General features: G+C 40.0%; 1 protein-coding gene across 1 annotated transcript in view; it reads left to right on the top strand.

Annotated features, from left to right (window-relative positions):
- Positions 1-19,133, top strand: part of ANOS1 (anosmin 1) — a gene marked incomplete at both ends in the record, with an annotated part of 134,887 nt that overhangs the window by 19,578 nt on the left and 96,176 nt on the right. The window contains one exon of the mRNA XM_080363923.1: positions 9,369-9,416. Coding sequence (XP_080220049.1) covers positions 9,369-9,416 — 48 coding nt within the window. The remainder of the gene's footprint in view (positions 1-9,368; positions 9,417-19,133) is intronic.

The following is a 19,133-nucleotide window of genomic DNA, read 5'->3' as shown; positions in this document are numbered from 1 at the left end:
GAGATGTCCATCCAGGAGGAATGGCCAGAGATGGGCATAGCTTGCAGAAGGACTGATGGCCCTAGTTAGCCTGAAATGGAACTTCTGCGCTGATGGGCAGGAGGTGAGGCTAGAGACCCCAGGTGAGGCATGTCAGGGCTGCTAAGGCATGCTCTTGTCTTCAGAGCCCTGACGCCTTCACCCTGAACACTGAACCAAGTGACAAAAGTGAAAGTATCAGCCAACCTCTCTGGAGGAATCAAAACTATAAACTGAAAGTTAAAGATTTTTGAAAAACCAGCAGTGGAAAAAATTGAAGATATTATGATACTATATAAATGATGCCATGATCCATTTTGAATGTTGCATGCTGCTGCTCTCTTTCCATTTCAGAAAGGTGTAGTAGAAGTAGGAAAATTCCAGAGAAGAGTAACAAGAAAGACCAAAAATATGGAATAAGCCCTTAGATGCTCAACCAGTTCTTACACTTTTACTTCAGTAACCATTTTTTGCCACTCTTGGGTACATGACACTGGGCTGTCTGAGATTTGGTTCAGTTTGCTATGACTGCTATAAAAAATTTAGGCATGAACTATTAGGTTGTATGGCCAAAGCTCATCTGAAGACCTATGAAAGAACTCAGTCAACAGCAGATGGGGGATCCCAAATCACACCCTGCCCAGCTGCTCCCAGGCCCACCATGGGAGCCATCAGCCCATCAGAGGCCCATTTCCACGAGGCCAGGGGAGCAAAGAGTCCCGCAGGCAGATGGGAGCCTGAATTAAAGACTCAGAGGGAAGGACAGCCTGTAGCAGGAGAGCCTCAGTGCCCCTGTCCAGCCGTGGGACTCTCCAAGGTAAATGAAAACCAGCTCCCCTTATGGACTGAGGAGAGATGCTGCCTGGGGTATGGGACACATTATAGGCTGCAGGGGAGGAACATTTTGGGATTGCGCAGGATTTATGGGGAAGTGGTAAGGGGAGAAAAAGGACTAGGTGTATGTAAATAGATTATCTGGACATGCCCTGCTCCTGATCAGCATACTCTGTCCTATTTTATTAAATTCCACTTCTAACTCTTTCCCTGGCTGAAGGGCACCTGTTCTGTGTGCATGTGTTTGTGTGCATAAGTGGGCTCGAGTTCCAGCAGGCAGAGTCAGGACTGTGTGTCCATGGTGCCAGCGACTGGAGCAAGCGAAGGTATGGGTACTGGTGGCTTGGCTGGGACCGTGGGCCAGAGGGCCTGTGTGCTGAGAGCTGGTGGCTGGAGGGACTGGAGCAAGTGAAACCAAGCACCAGCACCTGGTGTGGGACTGGGGGTCACAGGGACCTATGCATCTGTGATGCAGTGGCTGGACCAATTATGGATGAGTGTGTGACCACCAGTGAAGAGCCAGCTGGACAAGCCTGTGGACAGATGAGGTGGCCTGGGAGCTGGGTATGAGTGCGTGCCTAGGTGCATTCTTTGGTATTTGGGAACTGGAAATCCTAGTCTGAATTTTTTTATTCCATTCTGCACCTTAATCCCACACTTTAGATGTGGGCCTGGGGACAGACAGCACTGCCATAAATTAGTCCCTGTATTAATTTTTTGTCTTAGTGAATGTGCAGTCAGGAAATCTGTTAGGCAAGGTATAAATTATATTTTACCATTGCATAAAATTTCATGCTGTTGAGATTTTTGAAAGGTTAAGGAAAATGTTGGGAACTTGTCTCTTTAAATAGATCATTGCAGCAGCTATTGGTTTGTGTACACAAGTGTTGTTCACATCAGTGGGTACTGTTATTTGAAGAACTTATTTCTATGATTTTTTTCGTCCTTTTGAAAGAATCAGTGAGGTCCTCAGGTGAGACCACATCTGAGAGATAGCTGTTTCACTTAAAAGTAAATTGAAGATTGGGCAGAGGATAAAAGACTTCCGAAACAGGTAATAGGTATACAGGTATTGTAACAGCAAATTAAATGGCTGCTTTATTTTTCACAGCTGATCTCTGACATGGGGCACATTGTAGATAGATGAAGACTGATTCTTCATTGCCTCTCTAGATGTATTTTTTTTCTTACAAGAGATGCTGCGCAACTTTTCTATTTTCAAGGCATGAGAGGGCACAGAACACAGATATTTCTGTCGCAGCTGTTTAGGCCCAAGGACATTTGTGATTTACCAGAGGAAAGCAAGTGTGCACATATGTTTGCTGAAATTAAGACCAGTAAGACTGTGGGTACCCGGTCCAGTTTTGGACTCAGGAAGGCTCAAAATGATCCCAAGAGTGAGATTAAGAGACAAATGAGGTCAGATGCCGCTAAACAATCTAACTTTTATACCTAAAGCTAGAGTGACAGAGAAAAGGGGGGAGAAGTTAGGAGCAAAGCTAAGAAGGTATGTGAAAAGGTAAGCAAGAGATAGTCATCGCCAGGGATCCAAATGCTGTGTTCTGTCAGGCAGGTTTCAGGTCCCAGTAGTGCTGGCAGTTTGTAGGTCTTGGTCCTGGTAGTGCTGGCAATTTGCAGGTCTCGGGTCGTGCCTGTATCAGAGTCCAGGTTCCAGTAGCAGAGTCCAGGTCCCAGTAGGTGCTGGGAGCGCTTGGGTCTCAGGTCTGCTGGTCCCAGGTGACACGTTTTGGTCCTGGTGGTGGATGGCCACACTCGCAAGTCATAACTTGGTCATTTTATGGTAGTTAGTGGCAGGCGTTGCCTGAGCACACTGCAGGCCTGATTGCAGATGTTGGTGGCTGATACTGCTGGAGCTTCCCTTGAGCTTGCATAAGCTACAAGCATTCTTTGAATTTTAGCAATACACAGTGATCATGCATTTTGCACTTTAACTCCCTGCCTTTACAGCAGGCCCAATTGAGCAAGCAGCATGAGTAAGCACTTTTCTGTAACAAGTAGACCCTAAGCATATTATTTTAGCAAGCAAGTTTTGAGATAATAATTCACAATATCTCAGCCTTCCACACTTACGTTGTATGTTAGGGACCACTGCCTCTCACACACACTCAAACCATATCCTAAGAGCCACCGTCTCTTACACTGATTAGAGATGCCAATTTATTAGTTTCATTGAAAATACTTGTGGCTTGTATTTTCATGAAAAATTTGAATGATAAATCTTGTAATACTTACCTGATTTTTTTGTTCTGTTTTGTTTCTGTCTTTGCTTTTGTAAACTCTTGCCTTATACACATCAAACAGTCCTGGTCTTTGAATCTTTGAAGGTCCGATTTGTTTGACTACAGTTTCTTTTCTGGCAGACTGAAAGTGAGTAGGGCTCAGGCAGTGGCCTGAGTTCCTGTTGTCTCCATATACTATGTGATCTCGTCTGCCTGACATCTTTCATATGATATATCAGTGCCAGAAAGATAGAATATTTGGAATTTGCCCTATTGAGAACAATTTCTTCTCTTCAATATACAGATTAATATACTTCAAGGTTGCCCTGAAGCTACACTGGTGGAAGGCTTATAGATGGGCAGAAACAGTGGTATTTAATTCTTCCTCGAGGCCATTTCTGCACAGCAGAGTTAAGCCACTATTAAACACAAAGTCAAAATTCTCATTGGCATAAGTCAGATCAGGACTGGGTTTGAAGAAAAACAGACATAAGAGAACCAAGGATGTAATCTGGTAGCATGTAAAATGCTACAGATAAACCACAGATTCCTGATACTTGAAATTAGGGTTTCAGCTAGGTACACTAGATTAAAAGCAGAAAAAAAAATCACAGCTGAACATCTGTATAACTTAGATTAACCATTTACTAAGATGCAGAGTGGAGGAGAGCATTCATCGGTATTCCTGCTTCGTCTGATAGCCTGTTGTTCAAAGGAGGTCTATAGAATTTGGTCTTTCACCTTGTGCAATGAAAGATTGTTTGTATCGTGTTAGTTTGTATGAAGTTGAACTTGCTAAACAACACTTCTATGTTTCGTTAAACTTATTTTTTAATTCCGATGGTAACAGTTTTCAGTAGAAAAATGAGAACATTTGCAGACATTGAAATTACGAAGTAGGAAAGCCACACATCTGGACATGTGAAGTGTTATTGTCTCAAGTAACAGATATAATTCAAAATTGGGACTACTTTTTCTAGTTCAGTGGAAAGCAGCAGCATAACTGAAACAAAGCACTGAGCTGCTACTAATCTGTTATTACAATCAGCTACCTCTGTCACATTTTATATGAAGAAGAAAGGGGAGATGAATTGAAAGTAGCACATGAAATATTGTTTTAACATTGCTGCTAGCTAGATCTGTAAATGGAAATAATAAATCCTCATACAGCATTGAGGGTAATACTAAAGTTTTCCCACTAGCATATGTTATTTACAGCTATGCTAAAGTTTTATTTCTTCTATTTATGTCTCTCTATTTTTGAAGGGGTTGGACCTGATATGTTGTTCATAGTTAGCTGTTCTCATGTCGCATATCTAATTTTTAGCTAAATTCTACAGTAATGGCAGATAAAAATGGTATTGCAAAATCAAATGATGATTGCATTTCAACCTACTGGGAAGATAAGACAAAATAAATATTTATAAAAGACTGAAATTAAATTGTATGAACTAAAGTTTTTAAATAGCTCCTAAGTAAGCTTACAAGCAGAAAGGAGTAGTTATGTCTTGACATTTATAATCCCCAGAGCTCCTTAGGTAATACAAGAACAGAAATTTTTAGCATTACATTTCATGTGAAAAAAAATGACATATATATAAGTTTCTGAAAATCAGATTAAAAGTTGAAGTGAAAGCATCATTTGCATTAGTTTTGAAGTACAAAAGTAGCATGCAAGTCCAATACTTTAGTTTCATTTCCTGAACTTCTCAATGTGTCTGATTCAAATCTATGCTACTGATTTGTCTTTGCAGTGTATCAGATTCAAAATATGCTTAATGCTTAAAATTAAGAAGGCGATGATTTATCTTGCATGGCTGAAACACCCAGGTTTGTAGACTAAATACCTTATCCTCCATCATTTTGTTTTTCCTGATAGTGGAAGCTTAAAAGTTTGAAAGGTGATTCTGAATTGTACTTGGAAGTGACTCGCCATTGATATTTTTAAAGCACCATCTTAGTGAGCTGTGCTCATCTCTTAAGTACAGAAAGGACATGCCCTTAGGTGATTGATCTGACCAAAAAATTGTTTCTTCTACTGATCTTGGAGTAGATCTGTGCTTCTTTTTTTCAGTTCAGCTGGTCCATCAGTGCATAGAAGAGTGCGTTTAGCTGTTTTTATTCTTAGAATAACTTTTGTCTATGTAAAAAGCAGAATTGTGTTTTGTTTTGTTTTGTTTTTTACTGTATGAAAGCTTTAGTTCTGACAAACTACCTCATGGGAACATGTGAGTCAAAATCCATACTGTTTCTGTCTTTTTACTTGATGTGCTTTCTGGTCCTTTTGGTGCATAGCATCTTGGAAAAAAAAGAGATTCTGGTTCTTTAATGTTTTTTTTTAACGTGTGTGTGTTGAGGTGAAGCTCCTGTCCCAGCTAGAAAGTTTTTTGGAACAATTTCAAGAGAGCAGACTGCCCTCTTCAAAGATCTGCTTGGAAGAATCCTATGGGTAAGGCCCTGGTGGGAAGAGAAGCCCAAGAAAACTGGTTAATGTTCAGGGATCACCTTGTTCAAGCTGAAGAGCCGTCCATCCCGATGAATAATAAGTCAGCCAAAAAAGTCAGAGGGCCTGTGTGGTTGAACAAGGAGCTCCTAGCAATATTTAAATACAAAAAGGACGCATACAGAGTGTGGAAACAAGGACTGATATATGTTTACTACAGAAATATTGTCCAGGCATCCAGGTATGAAGTTAGAAAAGCTAAAGCTCAAACGGAATTGAATCTGGCCAGGGACATCAAGGACAGCAGGAAGGGCTTCTAAAAGTACAGATATGACAAAAGGAAGACTGGGGAAACTCATTGCTCAGAGAGACAGGGGATGTGGTTACATGGAACACAGAAAAGGCCGAGGCATTGAATGCTGCTGTGCCTCAGACTTTAATAGCAAAATCAGCCTTTGGGAATGGCAGGTCCCGGAGACCAGGGGGAAAGGCTTGAGCAAGGAGGATGTAGCCTTGTTGGAAGAGGATCAGGTCAGAGGATCATAAGTAAACTGGACGTGAATAAGTTGATGGGCCCTGATGAGATGTACCCATGAGTGCCAAGGGAGCTGTCAGATATTGCAACGCCACTCTCAATAACCTTTGATTGATCACGGCCATTGGTAGAAGTGCCCAAAATCTGGAGGAAAGCAGATGTGACTCCTATCTTCAGGAAGGGCAAGAAGGAGGACCATAGGAACTACAGACCAGGCAGCCTCACCTCAGCGTCTGGGAGAATGATTGAGCAGCTATTCCAGAAAACTGTGTCCAGTCACATTAAGTACAAGCAAATAATCAGGAGTAGTCTGTATGGCATCACCAAAGGAAAGTTTTACTTGATGAAGTTGATACACTTAGATGATGAAGTCACTGACCTGGTTGACAAGTGGAGAGTAATGGATGTTGTCTACCTGGACTGCAGTAGGGCCTGACACTGCCTCTGTAAGATCCTTACAGACAAGCTGCTGATGTCCAGGCTTAATGAGCAGACAATGAGGTGGGTTGAAAACTGACTGAATGACCAACCCCAGAGGGTGGTGATCAGCAATGCAAAGTCTTATTGGAGGCCAGTGACTTGTGGTGTACCTCAGAGGTCAGTACTGGGTGCAGTCCTGTTTTACATCATCATTAATGTCCTGGTTGATGGGGCAGACTGTACCCTCAGCAAGTTTGCTGAAGACACAAAACTAGGAGGAGTGGCTGATATGCCAAAGGGTTGTGCTGCCACCCAGAGGGACCTTGAAGGCTGGAGAAGTGGGCTGATGGGAACATTATGAGGTTCAACAAAGGGAAATGCAAAGTCCTATACCTGGGGAGGAACAGCCCCATACACCAATGCATTGTGTGGGCTACCTATCTAGGAAGCAGCTTTCTGGAAAAGGTCCTGGATGTCCTGATGGGCAAGGCTGAACATGATTCAGCAATGTGCTCTTGCAGCAAAGAAGGCTAATAGTATCCTGGTCTTCATCGGGCAAAATATTGCCAGCAGGGCAAAGGAGATGATCCTTCTGCTCTGTTCAGCACTGGTGAGACCACACCTGTGGTACTCTGTCCAGTTATAGGGCTCCTCAGTACAAGAGAAACAAGGACAGACTTGACGGAGTCCAGTGAAGGACCCTGAAGATGGTGAAGGAACTGGAGCATCTCTCCTATGAAGAAGGGGTAGGAGAGCTGAGATCTCTCTGCCTGGAGAGGAGAAGACTGAAGGGGGTGATCTCATTAATGTATGTAAATACCTGAAGGGAGGGTGCAAATAGGATGGAGCCAGGCTCTTTTCAGTGGTTCACAGTGACAGGACCAGAGGCAATGGGCACTAACTGACACTTCAGAGATTTCCTCTTGAGCATCACGGAATACCTTTTTTACTGTGAGGGTGACTGAGTGCAAGCACAGGTTGCCCAGGGAAATTGTGCAGATAATCAAAAGTTGTCCAGACTTGGTCCTGGGCAACTGGCTGTAGGTGTCCCTGATTGAGCAGGAGGGTTGGGCCAGGTGACCTCCAGAGGTCACTTCCAACCTCAATTATTCTGTATGTGACTTGAGCAATCTTCATAGTCATAGAATCACAGAATAGTTTGGGTTGGAAGGGACCTTTAAAGGTCATCTAGTGTAAACCCCCTGCCCTGGAAAGGGACATCTTTAATGAGATCAGGTTGCTCAAAGTCCTTGTCCAACCTGACTTTGAACACTTCCAGTGATGGAGCATCCACCACTTCTCTGGGCAATCTGTTCCTGTGTCTCATCACACTCATCGTAAACAATTTCTTCCTTCTATCCAATCTAAATCTACCCTCTTTCAGTTTAAAACTGCTACACCTTGTCTTGTCACTACAGGCCTTGGTAAAAAGTCTCTCTCAGTCTTTCTTATAAGACCCCTTTATTTATTGGAAATGCTGCAATAAGGCGTTCCCAGAACCTTCTCTTCCAATGCATGCTAATGTGTCTATTTCTGCTTGTGAATTGTAGTTGTTGTATATCCACAGAATAATTCTTGGCTTTATGTGTGTGATTTTATACATAAAATGTTGTGTATATATATTATTACAGTTTTTGCATCTCTCGTCATTGAAACAAACAAAAAAAACAACAAAAAAACAAACAACAAAGAAGAAAGTGTATTCCTCTTAGTCCTTTGCATTCTGGCCCACCTGAATTCCTCTTCCATGGAGACCATTTTCCAGTTCAGTAGTCAGTGCCAAAGGTGAAGACAAAGTACAGTCACATTAATTCATTACTGCAGAAATTCTTTGCCTTATTCCTTTGACAGAATGTCCTGTTACTCCATCATAGACTCACCATTGTAGTCAGATTGTGAACAATGAATTTACCAGCATCTTCTGTTCTGTTTCCAAAGTATGAGGTTATAAATTACGGAAGAAATATATGCGTATAAGTTTCTAAGTGCATGAATGTGCACTTTCTGTTGCAAAGCTTTACCTCATTTCTCATGTTCAGTCCACAGAGTGATTCAGATCTTCCCAATGTTCTTTTGATCTTCCACTATAGAGAAAGTGAATTAATATTTTGTCTCATCTGTTAACCCAACAAAGATACACTTCTGGTGTCTGGACTGCAATTTTTTACTGGAAAATATTGTTTCCAAAGTTGACCCTTCTAAAGCTTCTCCACTTTCTGTTTGTCCCTCCGCCAGTTTCGTATTTATCTTTCTGTTCTCATCATGTTGTTTTTTCCTTTAGCTTAAATTATTATTTTACATGTGATACTGTATTGATTGTTGTACTGCAGTCAAGACAAATGGGAGCTACAGTGTTTCCTCATCTCGGAAGTGCACTTTATTATCAAAAATGTAAAATAAAACTGGTATGGGTGACTTTTGATAAACTCATGTCACATTTAATTGCATTTTCCGTTTACTTCAAGGCCGTTCATTGTCTTTCCTTGATAATTTAAGTATTGTGCAATTTTGAAATATTGACTAATGGGATTTTTGTTCATGAATCACTACCAATCCATATCAATTTCTTAAATACAAATCTTACCTTTGTTTGCTTCCTAGCAAGTCTAGACAGTAAGTGTTTACAAAGGTGGACTAAAAGATGACTTCAGTCAGTTTTCCACCAGCCTTGCTTGAAATGCTTTTTCTTGGGTTACTCTCCACTTGCCTGAGCCTTTTGTTCAACATAAAGGAGCTGGAGTCAGGATTGGTACTAATGTTGACACAATATCATTCTCTAAGCAGAACTGGAAGATGAATTCTATTTAAACCTGTTAGGGTGATCATGTCTAGTCTTAAAGAAATGTTAATATTCATGTATTTTTTCTTTGTATTTCAGAACAATGGGTCACTTGCTTGGTGCCAGAATCATAAACAGTGTTCAAAGGTATGTCCTTTATTTTCCCCTCTCATTTCAGTGACCTAGTTGCTTTCAATCTCTTGTCTGTAGATTAAGTGCTCTTCATCTTAGCCTGTTTTCAGAAGCATCTGTGTATTTTATATGGAAACCTCAATCTATAATAAAATATTAAAAAAATAAAACCAAATGATTTGCTTTTTCAGGACAAAGGAATAGTGTTTGAGGGTAAGTATCAAGCTTAGTTAAACCAATATAATTCTGTGGCTATCAACAAACTTTATACTGGCTAAAATCTGATGTATCATTTTAAATCTTTCTTCAACAGCAACAAGACATGCCAACATTCAAAATTTCATTTAGTTGGGATATTTAATTTTTAGCCTGACACTGAATTTCTCTGAAAAAAATCTTGATACCAATCCCAGTGGCTCTACTGATGACCTGTCCTCTCCTAGCACTTTAACCCTGAAAGCCTAGAGGATAGGTGAGCTAATTGTCAACTGATTCTCCTATGCAAGAGTCTTTCTGTGGTGTCTGGATAGAAGCAGCAATGATTTGGGAGCTTTGTTGGGTCAAAGTGGGATTGCACATTCTAGTGCTGACTTTGTAAAAATCATGGAAGATGTATCCATTGGAAATTTACCTGAAAATTATGAAAGCAGTATTTTTGTCTTAATCTTCCTGAAAATGTATTTCTACGATAAGTTAGGCTTTTTAACTTTGGTATTTTTATTCTGTGAAGGTTGTGCTGCAAATGGGATTAAATCCAAGTAACGTCGCTCTGTATCGTTTTAGTAATGTAATCTATATAACTGCTGGTGCCAACCCTTGATTTTAACACATGACAGCTTCTTCATATTTGAATAATGAGATTACTGGTTCAGTGATTGACCTTCTGTTGAAATGAATGGGATTTTAAATGGACTGGTTTGTTGTTGACTGTTCCATCGCAGGAAAATAAACGAAGTTGATTGCTTTAGTCAGTATTAAAACCAGAGTATAGCAATGTCAGTATAAGAAGAGAGTGAGACAATTCCTATCAATTGTGCCATGCTGTTAAGGGTTGCACTTCTGCAATGAAATCTCATCATTCTTAAAAAAAATACCAAACTAACAAAGGTCCAGAGAATGTGGCTCATTGTAACTGAAATGCCTTTTAGGGAAAGTGAGTAGGTCTTTCCCAGTACCACAATGATCCTGATGTATCACAGAATCACAGAATGTCAGGGATTGGAAGGAACCTCGAAAGATCATCTAGTCCAATCCCCTCACTGGAGCAGGAACACCTAGATGAGGTTACACAAGAAGGTGTCCAGGCGGGTTTTTAATGTCTTCAGAGAAGGAGACTCCACAACCTCCCTGGGCAGCCTGTTCCAGTGCCCCGTCACCCTCACTGTGAAGAAGTTTCTTCTCAAATTTAAATGAAACCTCATGTGTTCCAGTTTATACCCATTGCCCCTTGTCTTACCATTGGTTGTCAGTGAGAAGAGCCTGGCTCCATCCTCGTGACACTGACCCTTTATATAATTATAAACATTAATGTGATCACCCCTCGGTCTCCTCTTCTCCAAGCTAAAGAGACCCAACTCCTTCAGCTTTTCCTCATAAGGAAGATGCTCCACTCCCTTGATCATCTTTGTGGCTCTGTGCTGGACTCTCTCCAGCAGTTCCCTGTCCTTCTTGAACTGAGGAGCCCAGAACTGGACACAATATTCCAAGTGTGGTCTCACCAGGGGAGAGTAGAGGGGAAGGGGAACCTCTCTCAACCTACTAAGCACCCCTCTTCTAATCCACCCCAGGATGCCATTGGCCTTCCTGGCCACAAGGGCACAGTGCTGGCTCATGGTCATCCTGTTGTCCACCAGGACCCACAGGTCCCTTTTCCCTACACTGCTCTCTAATAGGTCATTCCCCAGCTTATATTGGAACCTGGGGCTGTTTCTGCCCAAATATAATTTTCTTTTTATTCATCTATAAAGGCTTCTATGGTTTTCTAGTGGTTTGTATCTACCCTACAAAGGAGGAATCACGCAATAAAAATTGTCCAACTTACAAAGCAAGGCAAAGGTTATAGGAACTTCTCTCTGAGTCACTCCCGAGTTCTTAGAATCTAGTTAGGATGGATATAAGGTATTATGAATTTAAGGTTTACCTTAAAATTGTAATAGTTTCTTGAAATCAGTGTAAGAATGCTACAAATTAATATTATTTTATAATGCAACATGCAACAACAGGTTAAGTTTTAAATTACTTAACATATACTTCACAGTCGTATTACCTTAATTTTCATTTTTTCTTAGGAAGGTAATACATTCTTCCTTAAGAAAGCAGCTTTGCCATATTTAGAAATACATGTTAACTTGGTAAAATTGTTAACAAAACCAAACATTAATAGAATGTCCTCTTGTTTCAGGCAAGCTTTGGGTTTCTGTGTTTTGCAATGCAAAGTCAAACAATCACATTACCTAAAACTTTCAAAGCAATGCAAAGGATTGAGTTAAACCTTTAAAAGCATACATTCCTTTCACTGTTTCTCAGCACCTCAGTGGAGGAGGTTTAATGAGTGTAATTCTGCCGAATATCTCAGATGACATTTTTTCTAAACGATTCTCCCAGTGTCCGCCTTTATTTTGTGGTTATCATGTTTGGTGATGCAATGAAGTGATTTGTGGTGAAGTGCAGGTAACGGCAAACATCCTGCTACATTATTAGCAGGAAGACTTTGAAATACAGAAGCACTTTGCGCAAGTATTTGCATCTGACGCATAGTGAAGAAATTTTATTTGAAAGTTGCATCAATGTATCAGGTAGTAGGTGATACCACAATAAAAGGTGATGTAGTTAATTTACTAACTTTTCTATAATTTTACCCTTTCATCAAAGAATTTATAGTATGGAAAAAGTACAACATAGTCCATCTTTTTACTTGTAACCAAGCCAAATTTCAAGGCCAAGGACAGACATTAGCCTGTAAAAGCAGAAGCCCTGGATGGGAGGTGAAGCTCTGGAGAAGAAAATATCATCATAAAGCATCCAATACAGGGCTTTTGCATGTAGTTTTTCCTTATTGCAAATACCTTTGATGTCTGTTTCGGCTTATGTTTGCCTAGACCTGAATTAGCAAAAAGTGGTTCTAAAGTCTCTGTCCGTTATTCTCTGAGAGTAAGATTAGTCTGGCATAAAATTTTGTGATAATTTTGTAGACACAATTTTGTACATGACATAACTAGGAAAAATCTCATAATACTAGCATACAATGAAAATTATTTTTTCTTTCCTCATTATAAGTCTGTAGCTTTTATATTTGGGGATATTTCTGTGGTTGAAGATAGCTGTTGATAAGATACTATGCAAGATCCTTTGGTCAGTGAAGTACCTCTAAAGTTTATTTAAGCTATTATACCATTGTCCTCTAATACAAGTGTAGGCCGTAACTGTTAGTTTGAAGATTAATACCTTTGAGAAATATTAATTTTTCAAAGAAGTACAAATCTAGTGAACCAGTATGGTTTTAGCTCTTACAGGAACAGCTGTAGATTGCTACCTACCTCCCAAATGGCTATTTGTTTTTGTTATTTTAGTGGAGCAAGTCACAAAAGCATGACTGTGAGCAGCAAAATATACACTGATGATTTTTTATGTAATTTAATTTAATAAGATCTCTCCAGAGGTCTATTTTACAAGATAAGAACACAAGAGAGCTCTTGAATGTTTGCTCTGTTTTAACAAGAGGTGGGTAATTACGGTATGTTAAAAGTACTCTATTATGGTTGAGACAACTATAGGATCAAGAAATAAACTGCCATTTATTGGTTGCAGTAGTGATTTATTCACTGCTGTCATACATTTGTACTTGTCAGCTTGTACAGATTTGAAGCAGACTGAGGTCTTTACTGGGATCTTGTCGATTGCTCTCTTGGTTTCCACTGTGAATATTGAGGTAAAATTGGCACTGGTGTCAATTAAGTTTGCTGTGAACTTCTTTGGAAATAGACTATTTCAGTTGGAAGGGACTTACAACCATCATCTAGCCCAACTGCCTCAGCAGTTTGGGGCTGAAGAAAAGTTGAAGCATATTACTAAGGGCATTTTCCAAATGCCTCTTAAACGCTGACAGACTTGGGGCACTGACCCCCTCTCTTGGAAGCCTCTTCCAGTGTTTGACCAACATCTAGGTAAGGAGATGCTTTCTCATGTCCAATCTAAACCTCTCCTGGTGCAGCTTTAAGGCATTCCCACACATTTTTATTAGTGCCTTTAATGCCTCTGCTTTTTCTTCATCCCTATTTGTCAGGTGACCATCTTCAACAAGTATTGGTCCAATCTTTTCTTTAGACCTTCTCTTGCTATTAATGTTTTTTAAAAAAGTCCTTTATTATTGTTTGACACAACATGGTCAGTTTCCATTCTAACTGAGCTTTGGCCTTTCTTGTCTTCTCCCTGCATATGTGAACCACAGCTCTGCAATGTTCCTGTGAAGCCTGACCTCACTTCTAGAGATTTTACAATTTATTTTTCTTCCAAGATCCACGAGGAATTCCCTGTTCAGCCAAGCTTCTGCCCTGCTCTCTTGACTTATGACACAGTGGAATTGCCTGCTCCTGTGATTCTAAAAGGCAGTTTTTAAAAAGTGACCTGTGTTTGTGGACTCCTAAGCCCTCAAAAGCAGATTCCCAGATTACTCTGCTAAATCACTCCCTGAATAGCTTAAGGTTTTGTCTCCTGAAGTCCAGGGTAGCAACTGTGTTGTCCTTCTTGTTCATTACACTGAAAATTTTAAATTAAACTATTTCTTGATCACTGTGGCCAAGAGTCTAGGAGGGCATCTTTCCTAGTTGGCTTACTGAGTACTTGTGGCAAGAAGTTTTCTTCCATAAAGTTAAAGAATTTCCAATACCTGCTAGTCACAGCAGTGATATTCCCAGCTGATGCCTGGGAAGTTGAAATCTCCTATAAGGGAAAGGGCTGCTGATCCAGAGATTTCTCCTAATTGCCTATAGAATAATGCATCAGGCCTTATGTCCTGGCTGGGTGATCGGTAGTAGACACCCACTACATCATCTGCTTTGTTTTCGATCCCCCTCATCCTCACCCAGAGGCTCTCAAACAGATCATCGCTAACTATACGGGCTGTACAATTCAGCCACTCCCTTACACGTAGTGTGACACATCAACCTCGCCTGCCCTGTCTATCCTTCCCAAAGAGCCTGTAGCCCTCCACTCCAGCACTCCAATCATTCCACCAAGTTTCACTAATACCAATTATATCATAGTTTGGGCAACTAATCAATGCTTCCAGTTAACCCTGTTTGTTTCTCATGCTGCATGTGTTGGTGTACAAGCACTTCAGATATGGTCTTGAGCCCTCCATGCTCCCAGGAGCAGAGCAGCGTAAATGTTCCCAGTAGCATTGCCTCTCTAATTAGAATTGATACTACATGTGTAGGTATGCAAATCAAATCTACTTGGGGCTTATCTCTCCTCTGATTAGTCACATTTTCAATGATATTTCATACTCTGAGTTACCTAAGTAATTATTTTAAAGCATTACAATGTGCAGGTTAAATACATGAAGTAATGTCTGAAGTAATGTATTGATCTTATCTAACATACAATAATCTAACCTGTTACTTCAGTTTAAAGAATTAAAGTTGTTTTAACACATGTAGGCAATTGGCTTTGGAAAAGTTCCCTCTAAATAGCAACATGTAGAAGAAAAAAACAGCTTTTTTATTTCTGGGTGTAATGGCAGCTGCTGTGGAGAATAGGTCAGTGTTTAAAATCTCATTGACTGACTATACGGAATGTCTGAACCAGAATGCCTCGTTTTGCTGTTGAGAAACATTTGTGACACTTTTTGTTAAAGACTTGTTTATCATTTGTTGAAGTGATAGATCTCAGAACATTTTTTCCTTTTTCTTCTCTAAGATAGAGTTTATAAATGAAAGTCACATAATGAAATCTGTATAGATGCCAGGTCTTTCTGCAAGCCTAATTCTCATTGACACTAATGCAAAATTCTGAGTCGAGAGATGTGTTCAGTGTTGAGAGATTAATTTTGCCCAGATACGGTCATTATTAGACTTGTGTCTCGTGGAGCTGATTTTGTACATCTTTACTTGCAATTCCCAATGTTCACAAGGGTGGAAAATAGTATTCTTGTTTTTATCCTATGTACAGATGTTGTTATCTAGTGATTTCATTATATTGCTTCTTCAAATGAGTTGACTTAGTGGGTTCAGGAGAAAAGCAGAAAACATCCACCCATTTTCACAAATGTATTTTTTTCTTATGCATATTAACCCACTGACTATATACATATACTGACTGCACACAGGTGAAGGGTCTGTTTCACTCCTCTTGTTTACTTTGACTAGTAACTTCCCTTTAAGGTAATCCACTTGAACCAAAGCATTACAGTAATAGTTAAGTTTGTTGATCAACCTCCCACAAACAGCTACATGTCTACTAAGATACTACTTGATGTGTGAAACACTATCAAAGTCTGGACTAATAAAATGGTGTCAATAGTGTCACTACTCTATGCCCATCTAGCTGTTTCTAAAAAGCTACCAAAGAATCAGTGAATTGTTTAGGTTGGAAGGAATTTCTTGGTATTTTTCTACTCATGCAGGGTCAGCTACAGCAGGTTGTCCAGAAACATGTCCGGCTGAGTTTTGCGTATCTCTACAGGTGAAGCACACAAACTCTCTGGGCAATCCGTTACAGTGTTTCAACACCCATGCAGTAAGAGAGGTTTTGTATTTCCTGTTTTTCTTAATTTGTGCCCATTGCCTCTTTTCTGGTCCATGGTCCTGACTGAGAAGTGCCTGGTTCCCTTTTCTTCTTTGTTTCCCATCAGGCATTTATAAACAAGGGGAAGAGCCCCCTGAACCTTTTTCTCTCCTGGATGAACAGTCCCTGCTTGCTGAGGTTCTTTATATATGGCAGATGCTCCAGTCCCTTCATCATATTAGTGGCCCTATGTTTTCTTCTTTTCTACTTAGACTTTCTACGCCCAAAATTACTCTTGCCTACTGTCATTCACAAAGCTACTGTTCTGTCCTTAGAATACCACTGCCTTTTGTCATCTTATTAACAGTGAGTCTTACTAAACTGTAGGTAAATGTGCGGCATTTGCTGTTCCTGCTCCATTTTGCCAGTTTGCTTTTACAGTATGAGCTCCATAGTGGGAGGCTGTTCAAGTACTTGGAAGTGCTGAGCACATAACAGATGCTTCCCTATAAAACAACAGTAAGAGTCAAATGGTAGTGAGAGTAACATGAAAAGACAAAGTGCCCTACATTGATGCTGGCTTAGTGAAAATGTATTTTAGCTCTAAAGGGAGCAAAATGACTGGGAAAGGCATTTCAAGAGACTTCGTGAAGTAGAGATTTTTTTTTTTTTTTTACAGCTCCTTGCACAAGTGTGGTGGGGTTTTTTTGGTTTTTTTTTGGGTTTTTTTGTGAGCAACTGAAAGTCAAAAGACCAGCAGGCATAATTTAGTGCTGCATGTGCAGTGGCATTTACAAGGACTGGAGATAAATGGGGATCATCATAATGCACTGTGAATTGCAATACAACTTTCGTGTTCCCAGCAGTCAAGGCAGTGGTCCTTGATTGATCGATTCTACAGAAAGGCTGAAAGGCTATTTTTTGAGTTTTCAGAACTGAGAGGAATATGTGAAAATAAAGATAAATAAGTTTACAAATGCTGCAGACAAATAAATATACTGTTTCAAAAGACGACTCTGATTTCTTTTTAGAATAATACACGCTCCTGAATGCAGTCTGTAAGCAATTGTTCCAGGCTTCCAGCTGAGCTCTTTCCAAAGATAATACAGGTGGAAAGATGAGTTAATGGTTTAAACAATTAGAGATTTGACGCACTCTTCCATCTGTCAAAGCCCACTGAAATGAAAGCTCACAGTTTTAATTTGTGCCTCCAGCATCTAACTCAGTCTGAAATGGTGTCAGCGATTTGCCCTGCCCACAGTGCTGTCATTCTTATGGTAAGCATTCTGTGCACACATGCTGGGAGACTTTTATCAAACATATTAGTGTGCATTTGAGAGATCATTAGCCTGGAGTAGCTGGAACATTCCAGGTTTCTTAGCCTGGAAACACACATCTCTGCTGGAAAGTATTTTGAGCCACTGTTATTTACACAAGAAAGCTAGATCAGGATACGGATAGCTTTGTAAAATTTAAGAGGAATGGTGGTTCTTGGTATTGTCCATCTATCATGATTTAAGTACCACCCATGAGAGGGTGAGATAATGGATGTTTTGATTCTTGGCTGAAAAGAAAGAAAGAATGAATAAAAATTTCCTTCTTGATCTGCTAGATGGAGTGTTTTTCTTTCATCTAGTAAAAGATAAGGTAAAACCCTTTAATAGAATGGAGTTCATAAGACTCAGACAGATTATTGGTGTGCTAAATAGATAAAATAATCCTGATCATATAAGAAATAAGAAGGCAAATGTATTACTGATTGCTTGCATACTTATGGATTATTTGATTTTTTTTTTCTATTATAGTCTTCCTTAAAAAGGTAGAGGGGGCTGAAAGAACCATAGTGGTTAGATGATTAAAGCTCAACTAGCTAATAAATACGTTGACTGAAGTTTCTGGATATTTGTGTTTGGGGAAATAGAAGAAAGAGCTTTGTGATTCAGTGTTTTATGTTTATACAAAAGCATTAATGTATAAATGTGCTGTGATGACAGGATTCCCTTTGTTCTCTAAGGGCCTTGAGAACTGACAAACACAGTTAAAATCTAAACAATGTTTACAGTGCTTTGTAATCCTCTGATGTATTGCTCTATATTTGTAAATATCAAGTTTTATTTTTTGGGTATAAAAAACCCAGTTGTCTTAGAACATGGGACACTAAAATAAGTGGAAATGAAAAAGAGTTAATATTTTTCGCAGTTCCCATGTTGGATCACATCAGTCATCCTTCTAGTCTCTCTGTTACCAGGTAGATTCTTCGTAGATAAGTAAGCCGCAGATGTGCAATAACCTGCTCCTGGAAAAAAAACTTACTTAAGCCCTATTACTTACTTTTGGGTGGTACTGTGAAACATAAAGGCTATGTCCTTTCCCAGACACAGGTTTTGGTCTACTGTTTATTGGTTTGTTCAACTTTTGTCCTGAAGAAGAGACCTTGGGGCTTGCTGGAAGTTGTTTTGCTTGGCCTTCACTCTGAATAGTCCTGCTGATAACTTTCTGTCTCTGGGACAAATGGTTAGAATGAAATTATTTTCATTTTTACTCACAGAATCATGAAAGTGTGGGTTGAAAGGGACCTTCAAAAGGCATCTAGTCCAATCCTCCTGCAATGAGCGTAGTGAAAAACTAGATCAGGTTGCTCAGAGCCCCGTCCAGCCTGGCTTGGAATGTCTCCAGGGATAGGACATCTACCACCTCTCTGGGCAACCTGGGCCAGTGTTTCACCACCCTCATTGTGAAAAGTTTCTTCCTCATGTCTGGCCTGAATCTTCCTTCTTTTAGTTTAAAACCATTACCCCTTGTCCTGTTGCAACAGGCCCTGCTAAAAAGTCTGTCCCCATCTTTCCTAGAAGCCCCTTTTAAGTACCAAAAGGCTGCAATAAGGTCTCCCCAGAACCTTCTCTTCTCCAGGCTGAACAAGCCCAACTCTCTCAGCCTTTCATTACAGGAGAGGTGTTCTGTCCCTCTGATCATTTTTGTGGCCATTTTGTGTGTTCATTTTTCTTCTGA

Source organism: Nesoenas mayeri, assembly GCF_963082525.1.
Source record: "Nesoenas mayeri genome assembly, chromosome: 1".
Classification (NCBI taxonomy): domain Eukaryota; kingdom Metazoa; phylum Chordata; class Aves; order Columbiformes; family Columbidae; genus Nesoenas; species Nesoenas mayeri.
The sequence above is the reverse complement of the archived record's forward strand: the minus strand, read 5'-3'. Positions and strand labels throughout refer to the sequence as shown.